General features: G+C 41.5%; 1 protein-coding gene across 7 annotated transcripts in view; it reads left to right on the plus strand.

Annotated features, from left to right (window-relative positions):
* The window catches only part of CFAP54 (cilia and flagella associated protein 54), a 221,250-nt gene that overhangs the window by 101,659 nt on the left and 104,237 nt on the right, over positions 1 to 15,354 (plus strand). For 6 of the 7 annotated variants that reach the window (XM_019545081.1, XM_019545083.1, XM_019545088.1 and 3 more), the window contains exons 35-41: positions 992 to 1,192; positions 6,098 to 6,276; positions 7,159 to 7,386; positions 8,214 to 8,437; positions 8,535 to 8,670; positions 12,519 to 12,627; positions 13,716 to 13,868. In XM_019545081.1, the coding sequence (XP_019400626.1) occupies positions 992 to 1,192; positions 6,098 to 6,276; positions 7,159 to 7,386; positions 8,214 to 8,437; positions 8,535 to 8,670; positions 12,519 to 12,627; positions 13,716 to 13,868 (1,230 nt within the window). The remainder of the gene's footprint in view (positions 1 to 991; positions 1,193 to 6,097; positions 6,277 to 7,158; positions 7,387 to 8,213; positions 8,438 to 8,534; positions 8,671 to 12,518; positions 12,628 to 13,715; positions 13,869 to 15,354) is intronic. The other variant, XM_019545084.1, reaches the window with a different exon arrangement.

Genomic DNA, 15,354 nt, shown 5'->3' on the forward strand with positions numbered 1-15,354 from the left:
CCCTGGTTTTCCCAGAGGTCAAAAGTAATGATTTTTTTCCTCCTAATAACAGGGGCTTGTAGCAGTCCTGGCCAGTAGAATTTTCTCTTCATAGTCTTCCACAGTCTTTGTCAAGAGAAGTTCTTAGCACTGTGAGATCTTGACAGAAAAATTATGGGAAGGATACATAGGAACATAGGAATCTTGTTTAGTTTTATTTCTCTGAATTTCCATTCAGTTCTGACTGTTCCTTATGTCTGATCACAAGTGTCGCAGGCTTAAGCACTGCCTGTCTTCTGCCCAATAGTATAACTGAAGGGGGTGACGGGGGCTGCTGCTTTTCGGAGGTGGAATGGGGGGAGGACACGCACAAATAACTGGTGTTGCCCCATTCATTCCCATGACCTGAAGCACAGAGTTGTCCCTTCAGTCCTATATTTCTACCACTGTGCTATTCCTGAATGATGGTCGCATGAGATTTTTATTTTGGCTCTGGGAAGGTCACATCCACAAACATTGTGATGTTTGCATGTCCTTTGATAGCTGAAATCTCCTACTAAATCAATATACAACAAAGCATAGATCTGCTAAGGGGGAGGGGGGAACCACACCAAAACGTGGATTATCTTCTGCCAGCCCACAGTTGAAGCCACTCAGAAGACAGCAGTGAGCACTACCTTCAGTACTGATCTAGTTGCATTTAATTTGGATATCTCCAGTTGTTGTTTATGCCATTGTAATTTCTGTGGTACACGCTCTTCAACGGCATGTGTCTTTGGTACTGGTACCAGCATTCAGCTCTTTGTTGGTACCAATGTCCATCCAGCCACAAGTATCTTCATCTTTGGCAGAGGCTTTAACAATATCACAGTGATTGGTACCAAAATTCTGCATGTTGGCTTTCCTGCTTTCTGTAGCTTTGTTTGCGCTTTTGTACTGGGATCCCACACGATTTTGTTCGTGGAATTGATACAATACTTACCACTCACTCCTTTGAGTTTCCCATTTTCAGCACCTGCAGAGTCTAATTTTATGGTACCAAGCACAGAAGCACCATCAGTGAGAAGCCAATCAGCACCTCCCTTCCTAAACTACTATTCTGTGGCATCCTCTGAGTCTGAGGAACAACTGTGGTCAGTAAGATCCCAGGACCCTGTTTCCTCTGTTCTTACCACAGGAAAAGGCACTCAATTGTGTGCACACCATGAACAAGGTACTGGCTCATATAAGCATCATCTAGATTACTGTCAACATTCATTTTTGGCTGCTGGCATTTTATAACTTCCAAGATCCATTTTGTATGTGGGGGGACTTTATCATAGGGGATTTGATTGCTCACTTATTTTTTTTTTACTCATATTAACTTCCTCATGACACTTTAGGTAGGGACTATTGAATAAGATCGAAGTCAGGGTCTTTCCTTACTTCTTCAAGGGATTTATGAAATGGAACATCCTGCTCCAGGTAATATTTCATTGTTATCTTCAAATGAGGTGGTGATACCTAACCTAACTTCTTTAATTCCTGATGATTATAAAATTTTTCAGGATTTACTGTGGAAAGTAGCAGCAACTCACAAAATTCCCACTGAGAAGGTACAGGAAAGACTGCATAAGCTTCTGCATTTTCTGCATGCCTTGGTAGTGAACCAGTTAGCAAATCTGATAAATGAACAATTATTAGACCTTGACATGATTGTAAAGTAGATGCCAGGCTCATTAATACCATCTTAATTATGCAGATAAGTGGTATTGGGCATTGTCAACTGGCTTTGATTGATTTGATTTTTTTTTTTCCCATTCACCCAGTACCAGGATCCCTTGTAGTTAGCTACTAATGAGAGGTCTTGACAAAGCTGGCAAAAACCTGCTGCTAAAGACAAGGAGCTCAACTGTCTGAATCTCTGCAGCAGAAATTTAAACACTGAACCAGTGGATGAGAATCACAAATATTAAAGAAATGCTAGCAAATAGGCATATGTAAATCAGAGTGCCCTGCATTATTGTTTTGATGGATGACTAATGGAGTAGAGACGTCAGTTACATTTCCCTTAGCCGAAGGCCATCCCGTCTCAAACACTTCTTTTTACATAGACAGCAGATTTTAGGGCAATTGTATTTGTAACTACTACGTCGTTTTCTCCTGATTTAGCTTTTATGGGCACTCCCACCAACAGGCTACACGTACTTAAGGAAACCTTCATAATACCAATACAGGGTACCAGAGTTTGTAGCAAAGGGGCATAGTCTCTTCAAGATGAAGCATTTTTCATCCACAGCTATCAAATCCCATGATTTCCCAACCAGAAAATTTGACTTCCTGTGCATCATCAGCTTGCCTCTTTCTTCAGAACTACTTTTCATATTCTTATCTTTGACCATTGGCTAGCCAGTGGTTAGCTTATTTCCAACATGCCTGGTCCAAAATAATTTCAGACCATTGGATATTAAAGATCATGGAGAAAGGATTATATAATCCTATTTTTTGTTACACACCCATATACCCATTCCCATCTCTATTTTAAAGACTCTTTTAACAAAAGGAGGTCCAATCTGTGATGGTCCTCTGTAAAATAAAGGAGTTCAAACAGGGAGAATTCTGCATTTGAAAGAAGTATGAAAGAAGTAAAGTATCAGTCAGAATCCAAGATACCAAGTCAAAGGTTGAAATGAGGTCATAGAGCAAGCCTTTGGTCAAGCTGAGAGGTATGAGACAGGAATAGAAGCAATCCAGAACAAGAGCAAACGGGAGCAGGCAAGAGAGAGGAACAGGAGCAATCCATAACGGGCAGGAGGCAGGAACAGGAGCAGTCTGCAACAGAAGCGATCCATAACAGGTAGGAGGATCTAAGACCAGTGGTCAGAGCCAGATGTCACAAGCCAGGGTTACAGAGCTGAAGTCAAAGTCAGGATCAAGTGCTGAAGTTGGATTAGACGAGTTCAGGCAAAGAGCACAAGTGTGTTGCTTGGGCAGCTTGTTATTGTCTGTTGTGGGCTTATAAAGCCTAAGTGGACAGGGCCTTGTACCTGTACCCCTTAGGGATGAATCAGCCTGAGCTCTGATAATTTGTAGCTGAGGCCTGAAACTGGACCAGCCAAGCATAGGCTTATCACACCTACATATATTGAAATGAAATGCCATTCAAAATGCATAAAAGGTCTGTCTATACGAGACATGTTGTTCACATGATATCAGACAGTACAACAGCTGTAGTTTACTTTCTTGGTGTAGATCCATAGTTTTCAAACTTTCTAATGTCACAAAATACTTTCATATCACTTATGTTGCTGTGGAACCCTTACCCTATCCTAAAGACTGACATAAAGGCAGAAGACTGAGCTTGGCAATTGTGGTGCGTTGCTTCCCAGCTCAATCTCTTTCTTGAACTGCGGGGAATTTTGAAAACACATTTTGGTATAGAGGACATGTCAGTAGAAAACCTGAACAGCTGATTTGTGGTCAGTGATGAGTAGTTGACAGAACTCAACTATCATTTATTTATTTATTTATAAATAATAAAAGAGCCTTCTACAAGATGCACTTCCATTTCAAAGTGCAAGAGTTTCTCCTTTTGCTTCCATTAATGCTTTTAATTGTAGCATAAATAGTAATGTCATATGTGCATGCAATTTGTGGTGTTATAAAATTGCAGATCAGTCACAAAGATGTTCCATATTTATGTAGAACATATATGTGGCTGGTTTGTATCATACTTTAGTTTGAATAGGTGGCATGAGCATGCTGGGACAGGTACCTGAGATTAGGGAGCTGTTCTCTGACCTCAGACTCCCTGTGCCCATGTGCAGTCCAGTTGCATATGTGTCCTTTGAACATGCCAGATGGATCGGGGGAGCCTGAGATTGGGGAGCTGCTCCCTGATCTGGGACCCTTCCCCTAGCATGTTCAGAAGGCACATGTAGCTGGGCTGAACACATGTCTTCTGAACATGCTGGTAGTTGGGGTATCTGAGATCAAGGAGCTGCCCTCCTGATCTTGGGCTTCCTGTGTGCAGGGGCACAAAAGTAGTCAACAGGCAACCCCTGGATCCAGGACACAGCCATATCCTACTCTTTGAGAAGCATGCTGTGAAGTCCGGCATGGGGTTCTCCAGTGCCAGGGTGCATCAGCAGCAGGGTGTCTGAAACTGGGATCCCAGGCTCTGCGCAATCTGGCAATTTGAGAGGTGTACCATGTGGCCTGGCATTGGCGAACCAGTTCCCCAGTGCTGGGCTGCCTGGAGAATCTTTAAAATTCTAGGTACCATCAGAGCCATGGATTGGGAACTAGGTCCTTGATCTGGGACTTCCTCTGTATTGGCTGACTTGCAGTAGGATTTGAGGAGCTTTGTCCTGGATCTCAAAAGTCACATGTCCTGCCATGTATGTCTGGCACTGCAGGACATGCAGTTTACTGCGATCCAGGATAAAATTCCTCAGCTCCCATTGTACAACTACATTAATACTGCCAGGGCACTAAGCCTTCTATGTATTCTTTCACCCCATAGTCAAAGGAGTTGTAAAGGTTACTGCAATCCTGTTAGGGAACCTGCCCTGTTATAGGACTTAAAAGAAAATGCATGGGAGATCATTCTCAGCAGTTGCCCCTCAGTTCTGGAACTCCCTCCCCCTTGAAGTCCATCAGAGCTTGATTCTGCAAGTGTTTAGCAAACAAAGCTAGGCTGGGATATTGTTTAGGGTATTTTTGTTTCATGTTGATACTCTAGTTCTCTTTTAAGTTCTGTTTTATGGCTCATTCTACTGTTTTATAAATTATTTTGCCCTCAGCGTAAGCTGCTCTGACCCTTTGTTGGGAAGGGTGGCATATAAATAAATCAATGAAACCTCATTCTCTCTAATTTTATGGGTGCTGTATTTGGGCGCTGACAGATGCGGTGGAAAAATGTGCTTTACCAGAAGAAACAGCACATTAGTTCTACCCAGCTCTGCAGCGTCTGTATAGATTGGGCACTTCAGCAGGGCTTTTTGGTGCTTTTATCCAAAGTTGATTCAATCACCTATTAGATAAAAGTGCCAAAAAGCTCTGTTGAAGTGCCTGATCTATACAAACGTTGGGCGAACCAGGTCCAACTAATGCCTGTTCTGGGCATGTGCTTGGTTTGGTGCTGGGGTATGCAGAGTTTAAAGTAAAGCACTTATTTTTTATGTCTGTAAGCAGCCTTTGAGCCTATCACTGCATGTCCCTTTCTGCATCTCTGTGATGATGTCCTTCATCTTAGATAGGTGAGTCAAATGTCTACCATGATGACAAAAGCGCCCTTACATTTGTCATTCCTAAGGACAGTATTTCCATATTTCTATACCTAAAATGTCTCCCTTAATTAGATAATCTTACAGTTTCATGTTAATTGACCCATTTATTTTCCTGTATTCTTCTCAAAACCACAATACAGAGAAAACATAATGAAGTGCACATCCTAAATATATGCAACTGGGAAGCATACATACCTTTTGCTTTTATGTTGAGATCCATCTTGGTGGAATTAGGTATCTTTACCACTCTTTGTGGCTTATTTTGGGAGGATTAAAAAGGAACCTGAAGCATCTTGGAGAATATCCAACTTGATATCACAATATATAAGATATACGAGTTGGCTTGGAAGTCACTTCTAGAGAATGTTTTGGCTCATTCGTCCACCCCTGGCATTTCCTTAATCTTATTCTTAATTTTGCTGGACTGAGGCATCAGCCACCAGGTTCTCTATTAACACATTTAAATTTTACACAAAGGGAAAGATAAATCCTTTCCCCTTACTTCCCCTCAAATTGCCACCAGAGGAATTTTGGGAAGCTGATGAAAGGCCATTTTCCTAAAAGCATCAGCTCTTCAGGGAAGAAAGGCTCATGAACTGAAGAAAAAAGTGAGTTTGATTAGGAGCCCAAAGAAAGTCTTGGACATACTACTATTTTGTTTAAACAGTTCTCCTATCCCCACCCCAGTGAAAACGTATTCTGGTGTTCTAACTACCATCTTGTTAGCTTTAGCATTTCCTCACTTCTGACAATTTAAGTGCAACAAAACTTTGATAATCCGGATTTTCGTATGTTTTTTGATAACTGTAACTCAGTCTTAATTTTACCAATGATCTTTTCACCTTCAGATCGTGGTAAATCTTTTGAGAACAGTGTTAAAATGAATGAAGTAGATACTCCTCGAACTCAAATGACAAATTCAGAATTATCCCTTCCAATTTCTACCAGAGACTGTGACCAATCAGCATCCAGTGCCAGTTTGTTAGAGCATTTCACAAAAACCTTTCTGCATTTAAGAAGAGCAGTGGTAAGATACAGCTTAGAATTAAGATGTTTTCTATTATGCTACAGCTTTTGAAAAAATGAATAAATAAATCCCTCATTTCCTTAAAAACATTTAAATAGGGAAATCCCAATGACTTTTCACCCTAAGGAAAACATTCATATACTGTATATCAGGGGTCAACAACCAAATGGTCTGTGGGCTGGATCTGGCTTGCAGAATTGGAGCTTCAGCCGTGTTCCATGACAGGGGCTTTTACCTTTGCTCTGCAGCCCTGCTCTGTGGCCAAGTAGCTGGAAGCAAAACTTGAACCAGTGGCAGAAGTTAGTTTTCATTGGAAAGGCTTTTCTTTTATCTGCCAGGATTTCAGTTGGTACCTCATAAAATGGTTGATGCGTCTCAGGTCCAATCTTCTTATTTAGCTGCTATTTCTATTTTGCTGTACACATCAACCGAACTATTTAAAGTCTACATGCAAATGAGTGTCAGTCTTCATTATTGGTGGTGTCAGAGTCAGAAAAAAAAAGTCTTGTGTAATCTGATCCTTGGTTCAATTTCCAGATCCAGCTGGGGAAAAAAATCTTATAACTTGTAAATTGGCTTGTGCCTCTGCTTCTTTAAAAGTTAAGATGGTGTATTGAGATTTATCAGTTATGCTTCACTGTGAAGCTCAATTACTTTATTTCTTTTTTTTTGAAGTTCATCGAAAGTGCTGCAGTGTTGCTAATTATTATTTATTTGAATTTTAATAGTATTAGTAATATATTTATTAGTATATTGAGTAGTTTCATCAAAAACTCATATTTTAAACAGTTACTTCAAGATAAGCTTTTTAACACGAATGAATCTCTGATCTTTAATTTTGTTTTTCTAAAATACAATTATATTTTGAAAAATTATGTATAGGTTCTTGCTCATCGTGGTGGCCATTGGACATTGCTTCAAAATGCTTGCCGAGAACTTTGGAACTATACCCAAGAAGTAGAGGCAATTGCCAGACATTCAAATTCTCTCCCATTTACATTTCCAATTACCAGACGTATTCTTATCAACACCATATGGTTTCCATTTTATTTGGCATCAGATACGATTCTTGATATGATGAACGAACTGCAAACTGGTAATTCTCTTAAGGTAAATGTGTGTACGTTGTTATAGTATGTCCATTAGGGAATACTTTCTTGCACTTATACCGACTTTGTTTTTTTCAAACCACTGCCAATAGAATTGCTTTTAGAGCAATGTATTTTTTTAACTTCTAAAAGCACCTTAAACAGACACTGAGCTAAACGATTCTCATAAGTGTCTGTATCAATCTTACAAGTTTTTTTTCCTTTCAGTTATTGTTTTCACTAGGGCTCAGTGGGAAATGATTTACCATTGTGCAAGTATTTGAGATCAAGAATATTATGCTCCTCTCCTGACCCGAACTGAAAAGTAAAAAATTATGCAAACAGAAATGCAAAAAAAAAAAAAATGTTGGGTCAATTAAAATGTTTTGATATTTGACAGTTTGTTTACATTTTTATTGTATATTCATTTTTTAAAACAAACAAATGTTTGTTACTTTGAAATGCTGGAGTTTCAAAACCATTTCTAAGATTGTTTTTAAAAATATATATATTTTGAAAGATTTCATGGAAATCAACACGTGAAAAAAAACATATGCACTTTCTGGCAAATCAGTTTCATAAGAATATTCCTAAAGAGTTCAAGTGCCTGCTACAATTTATTTGTCTGGAGTGTCATACAAAGTATTGTTTTAAAAGTTCTATGTCCAGTGACCAAGGGAGGAAAAGTCTACATGCCCCTCAACCCTCACCCCGTAACAAAAAAAAAATGGACAGAATGAAAAGTATGCATGCTTTAAAATGGGCAGTTATTCACTGGACTAGTTAATTTAAACAGCTTTCAGTTGTTTATGATGGTTTTATAGAGTGTGTTATGTTTTCAATTTATAGATTGTTGAGCCTGAAGGAGATTTCTGTGTTCCAAGTTGTGTAGGAGGCATTGCTGATGAAGAAGGTGGCTCTGATTTTACTCTTCACTCTCCACTTGATGATGTGAATGTGATTGACTTGAAATGGATATGTCACCTGATACTTAAAACTATAGAACTGTTATACAAAATGAAGAAATGGGAAGCCCTGGTACATATAGCCATGCAGTTTAATATTACTACACAGTAAGTAATAGTTAGGGGCTTATGAAAAGAAGAAAGGTAGGTCCTGCATTTAAAATATTTGTAATTTTGACTTCTAACAACACTTGTTGTTTTTTAGTGAGAGATATACAGAACAAGTTACTCCACTGCTGGTATATGCACAAAGACAGCTCTTGGAAAGAATACAGCAGTTCAGGGATCCAAATAGCCCTGAACCTTATTTTATAAAAAAATGGAATGATAATGTGGACAAGGTAAATGGTTTATTTTTTTAGATGCTGACCCTCACTGGGTGTGTCTATACATAAGTTTTTAAACAAACTTAAATTTAATGCGCATTAAACTAATGCAGATTAAGTGGGTTTTGGCAGATGTCTACATGTGGTGGGGCTTGGGACTAACTTTAATTCCAGGTTGCTTGAGCCTTGCCATGTGCTCCTGTGGCCACCGGGGGAGCTCCAGCCTCCAGGCAGTGACTACCAGCACTGGCAGCCATGCTGAAGCCAGAGCCAGCATTTAGCAGCCATCTTGGAAACATAACCCTGGCCTCTGATCCCTGACCAGCCCCTTCCCTGCTCAGAATCTGTGTACCCAGCACAGGGGCAGCATTCGCCAGCACCCTCCTTGCCCACACTGCCTCCTTGCACCCCACTGCCCCTACCAATGACACCCAGCACCCCGCTGTTTCAGCCGAGCCCCTGCCAGAAATGACCAGCATGCCATGCTCCTGCTGGCCATGGTGATGGCCCTGCTGGCCCCAGCAGGCACCCTTCCATTCCCCACCCCCCCTTGCCCAGGCCCTAGGAGAGCTGTGCATCTACCAGCAGGGGCCAGGGCACTGGCTGCAGGAGTCCCTGAATGACCCCCTTCCCTACACTTCCTGCTCCAGCCAGCCTGCCCCACTGTGCACTCTCCTACCCCCTGTCCACCCCCAGCATCACTGTCAGGACATGCACATGGTTGAAACAAAAAACTTTTTTATTACCCTCACAATCCCCCCATTCCTTCCTCCTCAACAAACAGTGCCCCTCCACTACCTTCCCAACCCACCAATAATAAAAAAACCTGCTTACAAGTGACAAACTATACAGAGTGCAGCCCAGCCCTGGGTGGGGAGAGGCACCAAGCCAGGAGCCATGTGGCTGGGCTCTAGCTGCCCCCCCAGTGCCTGGGCAGACCCAGGACTAAATTCCCTGTCTTAATGGGAATCATGTGCATTAATCTGCATCAAGTAATCCCACTTAAATTGGATACTTTGTTTGGGCAGATATCAAATTTAGGCTCACACAGTCTAAAATTGCCATTTTTAAGGCACATAAAGGGTGTGCATGTGTACACATGCACTCCAAATGCAGCTTAAATTGGGCTAATCTATCTTAAAGGGCCATGTGTAAACATGCCCAATGTGAATTAAATCTAGAAAAAGTGCTTCATTCATTGTGTTTTAGTAGATTAGAAATATTTTTTTACTAATGTTATTTTACAACAAACAGTAATTTTCAATGTGAAATTTATGGAAAAAAATGAAAATTATAACGTGATGTTATAGTATGGTAATTGTGAACAAGGAGGTCCTGTCCTGAGTTATTCAAAAATACCATAATGCCATAGTGTCCTGAGTTATTAAAAAACACCATAATGCTTATTACTATCCTTTTAAACTGACAGTATGTATCTTGGTATTGTGCCTTTGTTTGATTAATTAAACCTTGTCCATAAAGGGTATGGACAGATATTCATGGAGGTTAGATGGAATTAATGGCCACCTGATCTAGGGTAAGTTGGACTGTGGGGGGCTAGTAGCAGGGCTTGCGGCAAATTGGGGGTGAAAGCAGTGTGCTGGGGGGTGGGCAAACAGGATCCACAGGGAGTTTGGTGGAGTCTTGGAGGATTTGATAGGATTAGCGGAGCAAGTGGGGTCTGTGGGAGGGCTTAGGGGAGATCAGGGGATAAGCAATGTCTGTGTAGCGGGGTTATGGGGATCAGGAGGCATGGATCCCAGCTAGGTTGCTGGGGTCCATGAGGCTTTGGCAGGATCAGGGGGGCTAACAAAGTCTATGGGCAGGCTTTGGGGGTTTGGCAGGATTAGAGAGGCTCTCCCCACCAGCCCTCCCCCCACTCCCAATGTTGCCAAACTGCTTCTGGTCTCACAAACCACGCCCTAGACTGGTTTTACTGACAACTCTGGGAGCCTGATTGAAGTAAGTTGGGGTGGGGCGAGGGGCAGACAGATCTAGGGGAGGGGGCCGGTGGTTGGCCGGATGGGGGCGGGGGGCGGTTCTCTCTCCTTCCCTGGACCAGGGACTATTTTAGCCCCCTGAATCCCCCCATCCCCAGATGAACAACCTTATTCCACTTGGCAAACCAACCCCTCTGCTCCTGCCCATTGTTTATCTCAAACTGACTTACTTCCTTGGCTCCCAGCACTGGTGAATGCCGGAAAGGCTGACACTGGAAATGGCTTATGGGATGAGGGTTTTGGTGGGCTCAGGGGGAGGGGCTATCTGGACTGTGGGGGGTGTCTGTCTGGGAGTGAGGTGAGGGGCCAGGGGCTCAAAATAGCCCAGTGCTGGTGAGGGTAGGAAAGCCCTGGCTTTCCAAGTCTTGAATCTGTGTTGGGAACTGTACAGAGGTTCAATTAAATTAGTCTCTCTGGACCTGACCTAAGTTTGACTACCGCCAAGGTACGGTTAACTAAGATTGGGTTGGTCATTTTTAGACCAATCAAACCTTTCAGTATAGTTTGCACTTAGATTGGCCTAACTAGGGATCTAACTGTAAGGTCTGCACCTGGGCTAAGTTAGATTGGCTAACCATTTTTAACACAAACTAACCTCCCTCCTAACCTCCTTGAATGTCTGCATGTACCCTGGTTGCTTCATTGCCATATAATGGAGTACCTAGCCTCTAAAAACTTCCGAACAGCAAATCTTGAATACCTAAATCATCCATAAAAGAACTGAGAAATCTGCTCATAGGTAAGACCTCATATATACAGGTGGACAGGTTTCTTCCACTCAAAGCTGTGATTCTGTGTATTTGGCAAATGCAGAAGTTGCCGGTGTAGGTGGTTGCAAAAAACTCACAGGGTAGCGAAAATTAACTCCTCCTCTCCCCCCAAAAACACACTTTTTTAAAACTAAGCTTAGTGTGTTAAAATCAGATATACAGTAATTTGTAAATATGTTTAGAAAAAGAAGTATAAAAGTAATGATGCTTTTGAAATATCAAAGAGTAAATAGCATAACAAAGACTAATTTTAAAATAATGTGTATTATTGCATTTGTTCAAAGAAGCCTCAACCAAGTTAGAGACTCAGTGCTAGGTTCTTTACCAATGCATATTGGTTCATATCTTCAGGATGTGTAAGCTGATATATTTACTAAACCGTCCCTGTTTTACACCAGCTGGGGGTCTGGCCCACTTGAAATAATAAACTTTTTATGGTCAAGTTCAGTTGTGAACAGTGAAGCTGTTCTTAGAAACAATAAGTTTAATGGTTTATGAGAGAGATTGACTGCTGTGATATCAAAATGTACATGTAGAGCTCTTCATGAGAAATTAGATGTAGATTTAACTAAGTAAAAATCTTGGGCCTACATTTTCTAACTTGGATGCCTAACATTAGAGCCACTATTCCACATTAGGTAGTTCTTTAAGACCAGGTACAGACATTACACTTTTACTGGTATACGTGATCAGAAACCTATTTATACCTGTAACAGAACAGATGTTTGGCACACACAGAATGGTTTAGAAATGCCAGAACCCAATTTGGGATTTGCCCTCCCCCACAACAAAGGGCAAACATGTGTGGGGGGGGGTTGGGTTTTTTTGTTGCTACTGATCTAAACTGTGCTGCTTACAGAAAACCGCATAACTTAGATTGATTCCACCTCAGGTTTTCTTGAATGTCTGTACCTAGCCTAAGGGATCTGAGAGTACCTTCTTTTGACTTCAATAATAGTTGTAGGTGCTCTATACCTTTGAAAATCAGGCCTTCTTTATTTAGGCATTCTTACTATATGTTAGCTACCAAAGTGTGAATATTTTGTATTTATAAGTATTATTGAGTTATTATTTGATAAACCTTCTTTTTCAGATAAATTGCAGAAATTACATTGCAAAACAGTTGCATGTTATCTCTTCAGTTAATAAAGTGGCATTGCCTGAAGACCATTCAGATCCTGAGATGAAAATTATTAATACAGGTTAGATATAGATTCCATCACAATTGAATCCTTCCTTTCTCTAAACTCTTACTTTGCTTCTTATTAATGTTTGCCTTGGCCTTGATGGGCTAGATTCTAGTCCACCTATTAGGTGTGTAAATGGACTTAGATACCCAAGTGTGATTCTGTTCCACCCTTTGCAAGTTCCTGAAAAACAGTTAATGAAAAAGGTGGGTGGGTTCCCTACCTCTTCAGTGCTTTTTTCTGACTCAGTTTAAGGCTAAGAAGATGGTGTGTTCCACATTGGTTGTGATGTTATTAAGAGTCTTTCCAGTCCATTTGAAGTGGACCAGGATAGGAGAGAAAAGCAGTTGTTATCTACATATTTGGTAGCACGAAAGTACGTGTTGTGAGTTTGATGGTGTTAGTTCAGTTTCCTGCAGAAAAGTTTGCGTAGAACAAAAACCCCTCCAAAAGTTGAGACTAAGAAGCACTCTTGTTGGCAGACACAACAGAAAAAAAAATCAAAGTGAAAATAACCTCTCTTACCCATGAATCAGAATTAAGGCAGTGTGGTGTAACAGGTAGTGGAGGCTTGTCTTTTTCTTTCACAATCAACTGTCAAAAATTACAACAGGTTGTTTTCACTTGACATATGTGGTAGGATGTCACATATAAGAGGGTGTACGTGAAATTCTGCCAGTTGGGTAAAATCAGTAACAGAAGATAATGTTAAGTATACAGTAAAGAATGTCTGTCTGCTCTCAGATCTGTAGCTCAATTCTAAGAAACAGCTGAGCCATCTTAGTTGAGAGCATTATTTCCCCAGATACTTAGCTGGAGGTATTTCCAGAATGGTATATTTCATCCCAGATGGTCATATTTTACCAAAGTTATAAGCAACTGAAAACAGTCTTATAATGGCAAATGTAAGGGAATCTTAACTTATGCCACCTGTAAGTTAAAACATTTTTTAAAAGTTCAGAAGCACTGCTTCTAAGTACTTTAAAAGTACAGTTGCTTTAGATTTGTGTTCATAAGCTAACAAAATTATCATATTACATTATATTCTTAGATTTAAAGTAAAGCATGTTGTAAAATTGTTCATAACTATTACTTACTTTTAGGTGACAGTCAAGCAAAAGCCCTTGTTTGTGTTCCTCTTGATGTCAAAGACACCTTGAAATGTTTTAGAGAAACCCTAGAAAAATCTAAATACCACAGCAGAGCACTTAGACACAGCAGAAAATTGCTCTCATTATTTCTTGCGCACACACAAGGTAAGGTAAACTCTTACATTTGCTGTTTTTTTGCAACAACTGAATGTTTATGACTCCAGGTGACCTCTGTAATAAGTAACTTCTTGTATTAGCTATTTATAGTGCTATAATAGTGAGAAGAATCCATTTTAAAATCCAGTTACAATTGTTGGCAAATGTCTTTCAGGCCAGCAGGTCTCTCCCAGAGCCTGCTGGTCCCAATCCTGTCTCTCAAGTGTTAAGTAAGCCCTCTTGTCCCATCTGTGCCCAAGGGTACCTGCAGCCTTAAGACTATGTGTGGTCTTCATCTTCTTTTATAGATAGATCCATGCCTTACCGGTTTTAGCTATTAATCATTTCAGTGGGCACTTGGCCCCAGCCCAATATCAGGCCTCCTAAGGCCTCAGTGCCCTTGTTGGGGCCTCAGCCTTCTTGGCCTCCTCCCCTTTCCTCTGGCTGGGCCCTTTAGCTTAGGCCCATGGTAATGGACCTGGCCTTTGCCTTGCCTTCTTGGGCTGTGGGGCCCTGACCCTAGTCTCTGCCCCTCTTGGGCTGTGTGCTCCTGGCCTCCTTGGCCTCAGGTCACCTCTCCTGTTTCTCCCACCTAGGCTTTGGCCCTCTTGGCCTCTGCCTGCCTGTGTCTTGAGCCTGTCAAAACACCCTCCTGCCCCTTGGGCATCCTGTAGCTTGGGCCCCTGCCCCTGGCAGGCTCAGGCCTTCTTGTGCCCTCTGGCACCATTTTATCTTCTCTTTCCCAGTAGTCACAATGGTACACCAATAAAGCTCAACTGAAAACATAAGCACACTGACTATAACAAACTCTTAATCCACTGGATGTATAACAAAACCCTATTCATCCTGAATCCTCGTTCCCTGCAAGCTCTCAGTTCTTTCCTTGCAGTTCCCAGGTAAAGCAGGATCTCTCAGTCATCCTGCTACAGCCATCTCTCCGCAGAGTTCTTCACCCTGAAGTCTACAGGGCCAGACTGACTGGCTGGTCTCAGGTACTGGCTTTGTGTGCCTCCTAAGCCCTGCCCCTTCTGATCAGGTGACTCTGCAGCCACACACAGGGGTTTCCATTCTGGGTCTAATGACCACCTGGCCTTCCCTTGCTGTTGCTTAGCTGAGCTGTTTGCAGCTCTTGACGCCTGAACAGCCCAGATGTCTGCCTCCAGCGCATCTTAATGTTGGAAGCTGACTAGAAGTTTGTCTATTTACTAGCAGTGAGTCTGCTTTCTGGTTCCCTGTTACAAAGAAATACTGGCTGTATCTATACCAGAGGTGGACTGCGCAGTTATTTAGTACTTGCATAACCCAGTACTAAATGACTGTGCAGTAACTGGTGTTACTGAGGTAAAAAAAACTCTCTCTCAGTTCGTTTTCTTTGGAGGCTCATTGAATAACAAATCCTTAGGCACACATTGTTGGTGAGACAAAAGGTATATATTTGCAAATAGGGTCAGAGGGAGAAGACAAAAGATCAAAACCCTCTGCCCCCGAGCACAAT

The sequence above is a fragment of the Crocodylus porosus genome, unplaced genomic scaffold (genome assembly GCF_001723895.1).
Source record: "Crocodylus porosus isolate Cpor-Errol unplaced genomic scaffold, CroPor_comp1, whole genome shotgun sequence".
NCBI lineage: Eukaryota > Metazoa > Chordata > Crocodylia > Crocodylidae > Crocodylus > Crocodylus porosus.